Source organism: Rutilus rutilus, assembly GCF_951802725.1.
Source record: "Rutilus rutilus genome assembly, chromosome: 2".
Classification (NCBI taxonomy): Eukaryota; Metazoa; Chordata; class Actinopteri; order Cypriniformes; family Leuciscidae; genus Rutilus; species Rutilus rutilus.
In genome coordinates, this window is record NC_140210.1 from 28,607,451 (window position 1) to 28,624,367 (window position 16,917).

A 16,917-nucleotide genomic window follows, 5' to 3' on the forward strand; every position below is an offset into this window, starting at 1 on the left:
TCTCTCTCTCTCTCTCTCTCTCTCTCTCTCTCTCTCTCTCTCTCTCTCTCTCTCTCTCTCTCTCTCTCTCTCTCTCTCTCTCTCTCTCTCTATACTGTATATTTATACATGTATATATACTGCCCTACACAGGCAAAAGACCTTAACTCGCTAGAGTGTGTAACTGAGAAAAATGACTTTAAAGATTTTTAGTTGTCCCGCCAAATTAATTATAGGTAGGACTCTGGAAATCTGGCAAATAGATGTTTTAGTAATGAAAATTATATACATAAAAAAAATCTTGAGCTCAAACTTGACTTTTGACCACTATTTTAAAGTTACTGTACTCTGCCTTTGAATTGTCAGTAAAAAGTGAGAAGTCATGCCAAGGCAAAAGGCAGTAACTTCCACATTATCAATATTTCATTGCTGATCACCATTAACAAAATCATTATAGTAACACCTGTATAAAATCCAGTGATCATGGCATTTATTTTGTATGATTTACAATTATTTATAGCCATCTACTTATTGCTATCCTGTGCTTTGGTTGTATTCTGATGGCATTATTAATATATTTGACATGACAAAATACCTCCATAGATATATTAGTCCAGCGTTGGCTCGACCGTGTTTAGGGCGGTGCTGTTTTTGCACTCTGCCAGCTAGATGCATGAGTGTTTCCGAACTGGGTGAGGCGGGGCTTTAGTTCATTGTTGTATTCATCTGCTACGGCATGTGTAAAAATTTTCTGTCAACGCTGCATAATCCTTCGCGTTCGATATCGCACGTTTGTCGATGGAGCGGGTTCAGACCATACTAAATGTTCTGACCGCATTTGTGCAGGACAAAGCTCTGAGGACATCAGAAGTTAGAGGGACTGGTGGCAGCTGTACAAAGTACACAGGCTACACCATAATTTAAATTTTAATGGACAGTAAAACAAAGGCAGATAACCGTACAATCTGGTAGGTAGCATTATTTGATAGAACACCGGCACAGTAACTTCATATTGACGCGCGGCTAAACAAAGGCAGAGCACCGTAACTCAATTTGAGCGTTCCAAAACAAAACCAAAGAGCGGTAACTGATGTTACGGTGTTCTGCCTTGGTTTCTCATGGGCTTTTGGAAGTTACTGTTAAGACAACTCATGATTTTCTCGAAAAAACAACGGAATTGATTCAAGATACTCATCCACATGATAAAGGAGGTCTTGAATGTGCCAAAAATATAAATAACTCATTTTCGACCAAAAACGAAGTTATGGTCTTTTGCCTTTGCACGGCAGCATATATATATATATATATATATCAGTGGTGGGCCGTCAGGGCCAGCAAGGCCTTCTCTTATGGCCTAAACACAATATCAGAATAGTCCATTCTCTTAATTTCATAGCTTTTCTCTTGGTTGTGCTGCTTCCGGTAGTGTATTTTTATGTTAGAGCTTTTATCCAATTATATTTCAGCCATCATGTGTTGCCATGGCCAAATAAATCTGCCTTGAGGCCTTCAGAATCAATAGTGCGGGTGCCTGTAGCTTAAAATGAATGGCAATGAAACTGTTGCTTTAACCAATCGGATAATCAGTCAGATTTAAACAGCCAGTCAGATTTCGATTTGACTGCATTGAGGCCATCTAGCAGGCGTACAATAACGTCAGCATTTTCACGTCCTTTGATTGGATGGTCAGAGCATGCTATTACTGGTAGTCAGAGGCTGAGCTAGCTAACCGCATCTGTAGCGAACTGCATAAACTAAAATATTCCTGTAGATTTAATAGTTTTTCTAAGGGAAAAAATCCCTTATTCAGCCATCCAGCTTAACGCAGAGTCACGGAACTCTATTCGATCTGTCCGGGTAATAACAGAACTGACTGACTGTAATGCATGCCATGACTGATTTTGAAAGCAAAAGTCCCGCTGAGCTCATTGATTTCCTTCAAAAATCTGTGTGAGAGCATGGGGCATCTGTACACATCGTCATGTTTTGCGGTGACTGTCCTTGTGTCCACTGCTTCTGTCGAGCAGACACTCTCAGCCCTAAAGCGAATTAAAACTTATGCCAGAAATACAACGGGACAGACTAGACTTTCAGCATTAGCCTCAATGGCGTTATAAAATGTTGTTGAGACTGAAACGCACAGATAACCTGTACAAAAGAGTCTTTTTGAGGAAAGAAATTAGGATGGATTTTGTGCAAAAAAATAATAGGTAGGTTTGGTACAAACAGTAGGTTTGGTGAGTATAATGCTTTTTTGCCCCCGGGTTTCCCGTGGCGAATAAGATTTTCTTAATTTTTCTTAAATTGGAAAGTTATGATTGATGATTTTTTTTTTTTTTTTTTTTTAAACATTCATAGTAGGGAGAACGGGGATGGTTGTAACATGGGGAGAGTTGTAACACCATCAATTCCACCAATAAGGGATAAGATATGAGTCATGTGATCACTTCAGTATTTTCCTACTTCCTCCCCGATCCATCATGGCGATTGTCAAGGCTGGAAACTGATTTTGTGGTCAAAAAGTAAACATTTTGACCAAGTCTATAATTTGTTAGTATCTGTACTATTGCAGATAAAACTGTATGACTTATATTAGATTAAACAGTAGTTTCTTAGGCAATATGTGATGCATCTCCCCCCTGCTAATTTCAAACCACATTGGCTGACAGGCGTGGGGTGGGTTGTAACACTTATTTTAAAAAGTGTAACAACCATCCCCTTACTAAGAATATAACAAAGAAGTATCTTGATTTTAATGTTTTTAAAGAATAACTAGGGCATGGAATAAATAAAGACTTACAGAGGTGTCCCTGCCAGTGTTTTATATAAAGTGGTTTGCATGGAGCAATTTAACAACTCAAAGCCAAAGAAGGTTTGGGTGAAATGTGCCCTATTCAGTTTCTGGGCCCATCAAGCCTACACTCCAGGGTTACCAGCATCATTCATCTGTCAGAACTGTGACTCTGATTAAGAATATTCACACATAGACACACATGCACAATGACATGTTATTTTTTGTTAGACTTAAAGATTTACAAAGATGTTCTTTGGTTGATTATGATTTAACTTTTCTAACTTTAGTTATTGTGTTATGTTGCTGTTTGAGCATAAACAAGATCTGCAAAGTTACAATGCTCAAAGTTCAGAGCAAAGGGAGATATTTTCTTTTAAAGAAATTGCTTTTTTAGGATACAACAAACGGCTGGGACTATACGACATTCCTCTCGGGTTAGTGACATCACTAACCCTAAAATTTGCATAAACCCCTCCCCCGGAACACAATTTATAGATTATCAAGACAGAATATGCTAATCAATGACTAGAAGATAACTACACATAAGCTACAGAAATTCATCAACTAACCATTCAGAAATGTCCTGTTGGATTCTACATGTTGTCACTTCTTCTTGAGTCTCTCCATCATTGTCTGACTCCGGTTTGAACATAAAAGGCTAAAAGTTTTTGAAATTTTCAGTGCATGTCTGTGTGAGTGCAAGCTGTTGAAGCTACGCCTTCTGTGCTATGAGCAGCAGCTCATTTGCATTTAAAGGGACAGACACAAAAACGCTGCGTTTTTGCTCACCCTCAAAAAGTGACAATTTTAACATGCTATATAAAAATATCTGTGGGGTATTTTGAGCTAAAACTTCACATACACACTCTGGGAACATCAGAGACTTATTTCACATCTTGTGAAAAGGGCATTATACCACCCCTTTAATCTGGTACATTATAGTAGTGTTTATTAAGTATACCGTTAAGTACGTTTGTTTAGTAGATTAATTTACACACAGAGACATGTTTTTGTTGTTGTTGTTGTTGTTGTTGTTTGACCTTAAGATGTACAAAGATGTTATTTAATTAGGTACATTGTTGTAGCCTAGTGTTATTATTAAGTGTACTGTTAAGTATGTTTTTTCTAGTAGACAAATTTAAACACACACACACACACACACACACACATGCGAGTCAAACAGACATAGTCAAAGACATTGTTATTTTATTTCAATAAATCTGTTTTTGAACAATATCATATGGTATGGCATCCATTTTTACTTCTTTTGTGTATTGTTACAAATTACCCCGGTAGTGGGGGTAGGTTGAAACAAAGGAACACCATGTATTTGACATCAACTCACAAGGTCTTTGATATTCTTGCAGAGGGCTGAATTGGTTCCATTTGTAGTAAACAAATGTGGGTACTTTGTATAAAAGTTTGAGAACTCAAGCTAAAAAATTCAACGAGTTATAGGTGCTGAAGCAAAAGGTGTTACAACCATCCCCGGTCTCCCCCTACTATTGTAATGTCTGACAAGGGACTATTGTAACACTTGAAGGACAAGACAAGGGAGGCTCCGTTTCTGAAGTTATAATCGGAACGCAACCACTAACGCACAAGCCGAACTCACTCGCTCGTTTCTCTCTACCCGGCCTTTCCGAACTCACCGCATTAACCCTATAACTGCCGGTGCAAAATAAAAACAGCAATTTCACAACATAGAGTCTGTGTGCTGCTACACTATTAAAAGTTATTAATTCAGGTAGGACACCACTGCAGGCCTAGGTGTAAAATGCACGGCCACTGATATATATATATATATATATATATATATATATAAACTACTAAGTCATTAATTATTATGTTATTTTCCTTTCCCCAACCTGGTTTTATCTCACGTACGGCACCAAGTCAGTGACTGCCAGTAGGGCTCCTTCAGTGAACAGGTGCATGATGCGCTTGTTGACCTTTATGTAATATTCAGTATTTCTGGCCCTTTGAAAAGCTCCTGACTTTCTTATATCTGTGATGTCTGCAGCAAAACACATTGCAGAAGATACAAGTTCAATGAAAACATTTTTGGAGATCAACAAAAAAGTGCAGAATTGACATGCCAGTCGACTGGCCCATTCTTATTGTCAGCATTTTTATTGCAGTTTTCCATTGAATGCCTTGAATCACGGCTCTTATTATTGCGCACCATGCTGTGAAATACTGTTTTATTTCTCAGTTCACTACAAATGTAATTTTAAAATGTTTCCTCAAATAAAATGAAGACTTGAACATCCTGTTTGAAATCAATTAATCACCACCATGATTCATTTTTCTCCCTAGCTGTTTCCTTTGTAAATTCCTTCTTTAATGGCATTAATGGATAAAGTGACATTCTGTTCTGTCCTATTACTGTGTAAGAACTATTTGGGAAAATATACGGTATATTTTAGTATACAGGGTAACACTTTAATCTAGTCACAATTAACTGTGTTTTAGATCAAATAATTTGACATACTTGTTTGAACAAATTAGTTTATTACAATTTAAATTAGAAGACAGATACTTTAATGTAAAAAAAAAAAAGAATACAAATGACTGCTGTCATTAATACAAATACTAGGCCTATTAATACTTTAGATTAAAACAATTATGGTGGGTTTATAAGATAATTCTGTTGTGGACTACTGTTTTGAAAGGAAGTCTGAACTGTTGTGTAATGACTTAACATATGGAGAACAGAAGTTACGAGCAAACTATGGATGAAGTTCACTACTCCTGTCCCGTAGCTTTATTGCTGCTTACTAACTCCTGACAGATACCACAAATCAATTGAACAAATAAACAGAATTGATTGATTTATATGTAGTACGGTAACACTTTAGTTTAGGGTGCAATTCTCGCTATTTATATTTCACTATATTTAAAGTTGCTTATTAACATGCATATTACTAGGATATTGACTACATATTAGTGCTTATAAAGCACAGATTAATGCCTTATTCTACATGACCATATTCTACATCCCTTAATCCTACCCAATACCTAAACTTATCAACTACCTTATAATCAGTAATTAGGAGTTTATTGACACAAAAGTCATAGTTAATAGCTAGTTAATAGTGAGAATTGGACCCTAAACTTTTTTTTTTTAGGCTAGGTAGGATATTTTGATTTGTTAAAATAACTGTATCCCTTAGTTCATAAAACTTCATTTCAGATGTTCAAAGAAAATAACATTTTCATGATGTATCTCACTATCTCCTTTGTGGTCCTTTTCAGTATTCATTCAGTCTAGTGATAGCGTCCTTACTTATCCAGGCATTATGATGTCTGTTCAAAGGCTCAGGCTTAGAGGTGGTCTTGAGTAACACATGAATAGACTGTTGTGAAATCAGGTTGAAAAATAGGAGAGACACAATAGTGGACAAGGTGCAGTGTGCACCAGTTGTGCCTCATCATATTGCCAGCATCATTCCATTTTGTTGGCAAATTCACTGGAATCATGAAACTGAATGAGGGCTAGCTGTAGGATCATGATGATTGTATTGAGGAAGGATTCTTTATAATCTGCACGCTGACATACTGTATTTTCCAATTCTTTCTAGCAGAATATTTCTATAAAGGTGTACAGTAAGATAAATTTTTCTGATTTTTTTTTTATTATCTTCTCACTGTCATTATGACATTATGTATGTGACCATTGCCTTGGGTTGAGTTGAGCTACAGTACCCATGCTGTTCAGGGCTTTGTAATGCCTCTACCACATCAAGCCCCTTCTGTGTAGGCATGACCAACTGGATCTGTCCCTCTATCAAAAAGCTACAGTGGCTAGTTTTGCTTCCTATGCTTCTTATCCTATTTGTCCAGAGCTGTCTGGGACCAGCCCCTAAGCGGGTCTACGAGGAAAGTGCCTTTGCCAGAGGCCAGGATCGGAGATCCAAGACCGGGCAAAGGAACAGAATTGAGACCATTGAGGCTTTTCTGGGTCTTGCTAATGGGTTTAAGACAGTCAGCTAATTTGTCAACCTGTTTGTGATTTTGTACACATTGACAAGCCTGTTAAAAGAGGTTGTCATGCATACTGTAAGCTGATCGGAGCAATTTGGTTTATTTAAATGTCTTTGAGGAAATATCTGTTGCTGTATGTTGTCACTTTGATGTAGTGTCTCTTCAAATAAGGAGTGATTTTGTCAAACAAAGCCTAAAGACAAATCACCATTTAATTAGAAGGGACTGCCCTCCTTTAGCAATCCAAATGCCAATTTTGATTAGAATCTAGCTTTCATCCACACTGAGATTTCCGCAAAAATGCCATCAAGCCTGTACGTCATTTGAGAGAATTACCCTAAACCCAATGGAAATATAGGCACCTCCACATTCAACTTTGAATGAGCAGATAAATCGTATCAATTAACATGGAAGTAACCTCAGCATTTTCCATAAAGGCAGTCAAATAACCCTATTAGAGTCTAAAATGCAACCTTGAACTATACCCTCTGTTTCTTAACAGCATGTCTCTTGCACCCAAAGTGGTGTCTTTTTGATTCTTTCTTCACAATGATGACTTTAGTGAAAGGGTAGTGGGACAGATTGGGTCCAGAGGTAAATAATGAGACAATTTCGAGGGCACCCATTAGTGCCCTTAACATGAAGTAACCGTGGCATGCCATTAAGGGTCTCTTTTTAGAATTCTGTGCTTGGCCTATTCAGATGTCAAGTGTGGTGATTCTTGTGTGTACATGTGTTTCTGAGTGGGAGGGAAGGTGCCAAGCGAAAGACAATTAGAATGAAAACAAGTTTTAACCAAATGGCCTACAGATCCCTGAGAAATAAAAGGTTATAGGGAAAAAAAAAGGAGAGGGAAAAACATATTTTTTTTATTTAAATAATGGATGAAAATATGCAATGCATTAATTGACCGTAAAACATTTAAAAGCTTTTTCTGCTGTTTTTTTTTTTTTTTCTGAAAATAAATAATAATTATTTTGTATGTTTGTTGTCTCACTAGGGTTCCTGAGTACAGGTGACCAGGCAGCCAAAGGGAATTATGGGCTATTGGACCAGATCCAAGCACTCAGGTGGATCAAAGAGAATATCCAGGCTTTCAAAGGCGACCCAAAAAGGGTGACTATATTTGGATCAGGAGCTGGGGCATCCTGTGTAAGCTTGCTGACCCTGTCACACTATTCAGAAGGTAAAAAGCATTTTGTAATAAACTGACAATTAGACATAGTACAATGTTATCAAACCATTTTGTTATCAAACCATCAAACCCATTTCTGACCTGGAGCAAACCAATAAAATGGGTAATTGTGAGATAAAATAATAATGAAGTCACATTGTGAGATATAACGTCAGAATATACATCTGTCACCATTATGTTCAGTTTAGATTAGTTCATGGACTTTTAGTTCAATTAGTATTTCTTCAGTTCCTGTTTTCCTTTGTTTATATTCCCGCACTTTCTGGTTTCTATGGTTTCGGTCACTGTGAGTTTGTTTGCTTCAGCTGTGTTCAATTAATAATCTTGTTTGAGTTCCTATTTGAGGGTGCGTTTACACGACAATGATACGCTTAAAACGGAGACGTTTTTCCTTTGAATTTTCTGCGTACAGACGACATCATTGTCAAAACGATCCCCATTCAGACGAATCCGCGGAAACGACTAAAAACCCTGTGTTCTGCTGCCAGACCATTAGATGGCGATGAAACACTATAGGCTAAACATGTAATATGCATGTGCATGATGTCATCGTTTCCACTGATTAGCGTTTTTTGTTGTTTACATGGAGACCGTTTTCAAAAACTTGCACTTTGAAACCCGTTTTCAAAAGTTTGCGTTTTCAGGCACCCAAAAGACTGTTGTCATGTAAATTAACGGCCAAAACGCATACAAAGTTTTACGTTTTTAGTTGAAATGGTGTCGTGCAAACAGCCCCTAAAATGTACCCTCACGCTCATTCTCTTTCTGGTCACGTTAATGGTAGGTGTGTTTTCTTGCCCCGTATGTGGATTATCTGTGGATTATTATTAAAGTTTGCGTTTATACTTCATCATCTGCCTGCATCTTCAGTCTGTCTACACACCGCCGTGACAACATCTAGCCCGTTGTTATCACAAATATGTACATATTTCCTGGTAACACTTTACAATAAGTTCTCATTTGTTAACATTAGTTAATGCATTAACTAACATAAACTAACAATGAGCAATATATTCTTACAGCATTTACTAACATTTTTAATGTTAGTAAATACAAAAAATGTTCATGATTATGTTAATTCACAGTGCATTAACTAATGTTGACAAATACAACATTTGATCTTGATCTGCTAACAAATTAAACCTTATTGTAAAGTGTTACCTATTTTCTTGTTGTCACACCTGCCAGCCTGAGTGCCTATGATAGCCACCAGAGGGCACTCCCTCTGTCTTTGTCATCTCATCGTGGACTGCATTTCCCAAAACCCATTGTCCGGACTTCCACCTATGTGTCAATACCCTTGTTAACTGCCTGTAAGCCCTGTGTATTCACTCATTCATTGCGAAGTCACACAGCATTTCTGAGCGCTCTCTTTGGTTTCCAGTGTAATGGTTCTGACCCAGTTTCCCTGTGGATTTTTCACAACATAAATAATGACAGGTGCATAGAATATTGATTTGAGAAGAAGCCAGTTTAAAATTGTACCTGTTTATTACCTCATAATCAGGGGTGGAACGGTACATGTATTCGTATTGAACAGAAACGGTATGGGCGTCACAGTTCGGTGCATGAATATACACGGAGAATACACGGTATAAAAATAGATAAAACTCACGTGCAAATTAATTAATGTAATGCGGAACCTCTGTTAGATACGTGGGTTCTTTAGGGACACATAATCTGTAGCTACGCCTTAGCTCTGAAGCTCCGTGGCTATAATGAACAGGCTGTGATGTCAAGATTGCAATGCTGGAATATGTGTGTATGTGTGTGTGTGTGTGTGTGTGTGTGTGTGTGTGTGTGTGTGTGTGTGTGTGTGTGTGTGTGTGTGTGAGAGAGAGAGAGAGAGAGCCGCGGGCGCGATCGAACAGTGGAAACATAAAAACATACTCCGTCATTTTGTTCATACAGGACATCATTCAAACTACAAAGTGTTTACTTATATTTGTGTACACTCCCAACAAAACACAACATTGTGCTTTTGTCAAACTGTACAAACAAACCTACTACTGTTACCCAACCAAAATCACACACACACTGTTTAAAAAAGCAAAAAAATATTTCTCCAACCCCATTTAAAAACAGTCTGTGGGTGCCATCTTTTGGACATTCATCATATTGCATTGGTTTTCATTTCTTGTCCTCAAATAGAGGACTAATCTGTTTATTTTTAAGTTACACATTCTACATTGATTAAAAAAGAAAATCAAATGTGTTATTATTAATGGTAGTATTATTTTATACAGAAATCAATTATTTATAATTCAGATGAGAATAAAGTTAGTGTTAATTAAAATTTTAAGGAAAACAAATATATTGTTCTGAAATATAGCAAATGCATTCAGGTACAATTACCAAACATATCTCAATGTCTTTTTGTCTTTTTATTAATTTAATTAATAAACTAATTAAATAAAACTATTGTCAATGCACTACAAATAAACTGGTTCTATGCCTTTACTTTATTAATACAACTTATTTAAAAAATACAAAGCTTAAGACATTTATTTTCCTTTGGTGGTACAGCCTGAGACATGCGCAATAAAAAAAAATTGCCTTCTATTTTTTGTTTTGCTTTTCCCTCCATTGTACCAAACTCCGAACCGTGATGTCTGAACCGAGTTATGAACCGAACCGTGACTTCTGTGTACCGTTCCACCCCTTCTCATAATCCATTACAGTGTACATAATAATCGTACTGAAAACAAGACGAACACTACAACATACAGAAGTTTCATTTACAGTAAATACTGTCATTAACTGAGGCACATGATGGCATCAGCTGCATTTAAATGAAAAGAGAGATAGTGAGTCTATGGTATGATAAGAGAAACATGAAAGAAGAACTGGCCTCAAATACCGGGACGAGTGGTCATTATACAGCTGACGATGGTCACAATCGGGGAATAACAGATCCTGGAATGTCATGGCTGATCAATCAGAATAAAGCATTTCAGAGAGCCATTTAATAAGAGATATTAAGACCCATTTCACACGTGGATCATTTTGAGCATTTGTTTCGGAACATGATGCGTTTTCTCTCATAGTTTTGTTCATTTAAGATGACAATCAAATTCAGATCTGGATCAAACAATTCTTCAGGTGATCTCAGTCCGACTGAAGACAAATTTTGGAGCGGTTCACATTTGGTGAGATAGCAGTCTGACTCAGCAGATGAAAGAACCAATTTCTTCATGCATAAACTTTACTGTATTACATACAACACTGTTTGTTTGGCTAGCAGAACGAATCAGATAAACTGGAGCAAAGATTAGGTAAAATATGTGCACTAGGACGTCATTGCAAATCAATCAATATGCACCTATTTATCTGAAAATGCTATCTAATTGCTCTTCTGCTAAATAGGTGCATTGAAACATTGCTTAATTTATGTCCAGACTCATTAATACATATGAGTAATGATTTTTAGAAAAAAAAAGCTGAATTGTTGTCCCACTATGAGAGAAACCCCCAAACATAAACAGAGCAGTTATGACCAATGAGAGAGCCATTAACTCACATGTGACTTGCATTAATCATTTTTAGTCCAAGGGTGTCCAAACTGGCAATTCGCTCACTCTTTTTCATTCACTCCTTCAAGTGAACGTATTAGTGGACTAAAGTAGGGAATAGTAATGGAGGTATTAGGGGGGAATTTCGGATTCAGCCCTGGAATGTTTTGCTCCAACCTTAATTAAACATACCTGAACCCACCAAAGTTATGAAAATATCCTAAATTGCAATTATCTTTTGGTAAAAGGTTCTATCTGTTAACATTAGTTAACTATATTAGGTGATATTAACTAACAATGAAAAACACTTATAAAGTGTTTGGTAATCTTAGTTAATGTTAATTTTAACATTTACTAATACATTATAAAATAAAATGTAATATAATGTTCAAATTAATGAACATGAGCTAACATGAACTGACAATGAACAGTTGAATTTTTATTAACTAACATTAACAACAAATAATAATTCTGTAACAGATGTATTACTCATTGTTAGTTAATGCAATCAGTCACTAATGTTAACTAATGAGACCTTTTTGTAGTGTTTCCATTTGTTTCTCTCTTTCTTTGAGGTATAATCTTCTGTCCCAATGTGCCTGGCTGCATGCCATTTTCATTGTAACAACAACCCCTACAAGGCATTCATCTGAAACTCAATTGTTCCACTATAAAAATAGATTTTACATTCAATGTCCAGCCTGGCTAGATAGCAGACGAAATCTAGTAATGGATCAAATGACCTCTGGCTACAGTTACTCTAGCACTAACACAACACCAAATAAGGAAGTGCCATATTTGATCAAAATAACAGGACAAGATGTACAGTTCTCTCCTGGTGTTCCGGTCTAAAAGGTCGGCCATGATTTATGAATGAATTACATAATGTAAATTGTGAAATAAGCAAAGGCATTTATTTTCACTTGTTACTCCTGCTGTTCATCTGAGCCCTTTGTCTTCAGATACATGTCAGGCACTCTAAAGAGTATAATGGTTTACCATAAGAAAATGCCGTAAGCTTTTTTATGTTTGCCATATGACATAGATGTTCATCCATTAGCATTTTTTGCAATGCATCTTGCAATATGCAATAAGTAAATGTAACCAACTTTAATTTTATGCTTGATACTACTTATAAGAATAAGAAGAACATTAATAATACATTCCTCAGGATATCAAACCATTTCAAACCAACAAAAAGCTTAAACAAAAAGAAAATGCAGATATTTCCTGTTTTTATTCTTGTCATTATGTTAAGATTCCACATGTACAGCTCACTATGCATGACAAACCCATGATGCATCTGGGCTTGATTTGGACTTACTTTTACAGTTTAAAACATATTATAAGTCTTTGCTTTATGGGAAGGGTCTGCTAAGCCCCACTGTCTGGGCATTGATATTAATATTTTTAATGCCCAATATTTTAAAAAGCTCTAGGCAGTACTGACTTTTTCTCTTGATATATTGTCATATTTTTGACATTATAAACTTGAGTGAAGGCTATTTTTCTCTCAGTGTCAGTGCGTCAGAAGCCTTGGTTCAGCCTAGTGAGGTCCGTGCCCTGAGGTATTACTATTTTCTAGGACACAATCTGTGTCAATGTGTTATGGCCACGCCTGGCTGAGCTGACAAAGGTACAGCTACAAGACACATGCATATTAGTTGGCGTCTGACTGATATTACCCATAACAATATGACGGGACAAAAATGAACCTTTTTTGGCAGGGTCCAACTGAAGTCTCCAATGAGACATTGTATTATAAAATATGAAATAAACAAACACCTTGATATTTGTTTCTTCAATTTCACTATTGTTGTGATCATTGTTTTCCTTCAGTTCTCACTTTGAATAGTGTTAAAGGAATAGTTAAAAATGAAAAATCTGTCATTTGCTCACTCTCATGTCATTTCAAACCCATTAAACTTTCATTCAATTTTAAAATACAAATGAAGATATTTTTAATTACACCTGATAGATTTACGTTCCTTCCTTTAAAAGTCCTTTCACCCAAAACTATGCTTATAAAAATTGATTAAAAGACATTGTAAAAGTAATCCATATGAATCAAGTAGTTTAATCCAAGTCTTCTAAAAAGACATTGATTCATTATCAGATTTAATTTAGGCTTTTATTTGCATAAAACATTGATCAATGCACTTGCATAAAGCACATCTCATATGGAAGCGCAATTGTGCTTGTGTGACACATAAGAAACAAACCTCACTTGTTTCTCGCACATCAGGTAATTCAAATTTTTGGGCAATTATTATATATATATTTTTTAAATATTAATTGCTGTTTCTTTTTATTTTCAGATTTGTTTCAGAAAGCCATTATCCAGAGTGGGACTGCTCTATCAAGCTGGGCCGTCAACTACCAGCCAGCCAAATACACCCGCATACTAGCTGAGAAGGTGGGCTGCAACATGCTAGATACTATAGATCTGGTGGAATGTCTACAGAACAAAAACTACAAGGAGCTGATTGAACAGTACATCACACAGGCCAAGTACCACATTGCTTTTGGTCCAGTTATCGATGGTGACGTCATCCCCGATGACCCCCAAATTCTGATGGAGCAGGGAGAGTTCCTCAACTATGACATTATGCTTGGCGTCAACCAGGGTGAGGGTTTTAAATTTGTGGATGGCATCGTGGACAGTGAGGATGGTGTCTCTGCAAACGATTTTGACTTTGCTGTGTCTGATTTTGTGGACCACCTCTATGGTTATCCGGAGGGCAAAGATACACTCCGAGAAACCATCAAGTTCATGTATACCGACTGGGCTGACAAAGAGAATCCGGAGACCAGACGAAAGACTCTGGTTGCACTCTTCACCGATCACCAATGGGTGGCACCAGCGGTAGCTACGGCAGACCTTCATGCTCAGTACGGATCTCCAACGTACTTTTATGCATTCTACCACCATTGTCAGAGTGAAATGAAACCTAGCTGGTCTGATTCAGCACATGGAGACGAGGTGCCTTATGTGTTTGGAATTCCCATGATTGGCCCCACTGATCTCTTTAACTGCAATTTTTCCAAAAACGATGTCATGCTTTCAGCAGTGGTGATGACTTATTGGACGAATTTCGCTAAAACGGGGTAAGTTAAAGCCTTTTTTTTCTGTTCTGTTAATTAAACATATACACTGCATAACTAAACTAAGGCTCCAATCAAAAGTGTCAAATATTTGCAGAAAATTATTTGTAACCTTTTTTTTTTGTTGTTATTAAAGTCAGTAACATTATACACATTTTTCTTCTTTTTTTTCTTCATAAGAAAAACAATATGAACTCATACATATATTGAAAAGTTTTTTTTTTTTTTTTTTTTTTTGCTGGTTTTCCTTAGCATTATAACTCTGTTTAGATGTCCATTAAGATCTCTTAAGATTCTTACTGTACAAAATAGTTGTTGTTAATTGCCATAGATCACAATCTTCAGAAGCCTTTGCGGTCTCCTCGCATATCACAATTTAAAGACTCAACATTGTCACCAGTGTTGGGTAAGTTACTTAAAAAAAGTAATTAGTTATAGTTACTAGTTACTTCTCACAAAAAGTAACTGCGTTAGTAACTGAATTACATCATTACAAAAGTAACTAATTACTAGGGAAAGTAACTATATTGCGTTACTTAAAAAAAAAAAAAAAGGTTTAAATATAAGAAATTTCTTGGATACCCCCAATATGAAATGTTACATGAATGAAATGGACACTAAATAGAACATCTTATTATTATTAAACATTGTACACTAATCTACACTATTTTAATGTTGCTGTGGGACAATATGAGAGACACCGATTAACTTAAATATTAAAATATTATCATTACTATAGTGGAACAACAAAATAATAGATGGTTTAGAACTTTTGATATTTATTGCACAGACCACAACTGGCCAACAAATAAGTCTAAAAATAAATCATGCTTCTTAAGAAATGTACCAAAAATAAATAAATAGTAGCCATATAAAAATATTCATACACATACACTAGTGCATATAATTAAAATGATAAAACTCACACACCTTTACAACTGGTAGACATTCATAGCCTACTTGAAGTATTTTCTTCCTCACAATAGTAAGTTTAACAAAAAGTGCTCTCAATATAATACTGAACAATGTATCAAAAATAATAATAATACAATATAATCTTTTGTGTGTTTATTTTTATAACCTACAGAGAACGTCATCATCAGAGGTTATTTATTTTAGCCAAATTCTAGTCATGTTTGCCGCACGTGTTCACAACCGTCAAACAAATATGTTTGAACGTTCCCTGCAGGTTATTTTGGAGTTTATGTTATATAAACTAATTAAAACATTGCATATGATACCAATATGCTACATATATTATTCTAATGCTGAAATGTGTAATTTATTTATAAATAAAGTATTTATGCTCGGACACATTCGGTCTCTCTCGCGCACTGTCGAGCGCGTTCTCGGACACATTCGGTCTCTGCCGCGCACTGTCAAACGAGTTCTCGGACACACTCGGTCTCTCTCGCGCACTGTCGAGCGCGCTCGCGGCATTCGCCTCGCTTTTGTCCAGTCCGGCGCCTCATAAACACTCACACACCAGAGAAAAAACTTTGCAGCTCCTATGGCTGAGAGAGAGCCTACTCGGATGAAAACCGCTTCAGTGAGCTCAACTATAGTAACGCCGCATTTTTATTGACAGTAACGGTAACGGCGTTGTAATAGAGGAAGCAGTAATTAGTTTGATTACTCGTTACTGAAAAAAATTACGCCGTTAGTAACGCCGTTTATTTATAACGCCGTTATTCCCATCACTGATTGTCACTCATATCATACTTAAGTAGCCATGTAGGGCTGTCACTTTTGAGAAAAATCTAATTCGAATGGGTATCAAATATCAAGCAATGTATTCGAATATATTCGAATATCTACGATAAGTTTATTTAAAAAAAAAAAAAAAAAAAAAAAACAGTGTTACGGACAGTTCTCCGTTACGGACGTGAGCGCTCTGAAAGCGGCACTAAAAGACTGCTTTAAAACTTTCACAGAGACCACAAACAGAAAGCACAAAGCCTGTCTTTAAATTTAATTTTGTTTTGTATTAATTGTATCGTAATTTAAATCAATGTTTCATCAACCAATTGCCTGGATTTAATAAATAAGAAGTAGAAAATAGATAATCATGACACAGAGGCACCGACACGTGAACCTGTAGCTCTCTCATAAATGAACCGAAACTCAGCGTATGAGGTAGCCTACTTGCCTCACAGACCTGAGACATATATAGAAAGCTTGAAATGTCTACTTTTAAACAGAACAATTCAAAACGAAAGAAAACAGACTGTTCTCTGCTTATGTAGGCTAATCCGTATGAAATGTGCATTTCTCTCTGGCGCGTTCACTACTGCGAAGATCACGAGTCAGCATCGTCAACTTCATCTTTGCAGCCAACACAGAAA

The 16,917-nt window shown here is 36.4% G+C and overlaps 1 protein-coding gene across 2 annotated transcripts in view; it reads left to right on the plus strand.

Moving 5' to 3' along the window:
* Positions 1–16,917, plus strand: part of nlgn4xa (neuroligin 4 X-linked a) — a 121,076-nt gene that overhangs the window by 91,867 nt on the left and 12,292 nt on the right. For both annotated transcript variants that reach the window (XM_084401746.1, XM_084401745.1), the window contains 2 exons: positions 7,761–7,946; positions 13,786–14,575. In XM_084401746.1, the coding sequence (XP_084257872.1) occupies positions 7,761–7,946; positions 13,786–14,575 (976 nt within the window). The remainder of the gene's footprint in view (positions 1–7,760; positions 7,947–13,785; positions 14,576–16,917) is intronic.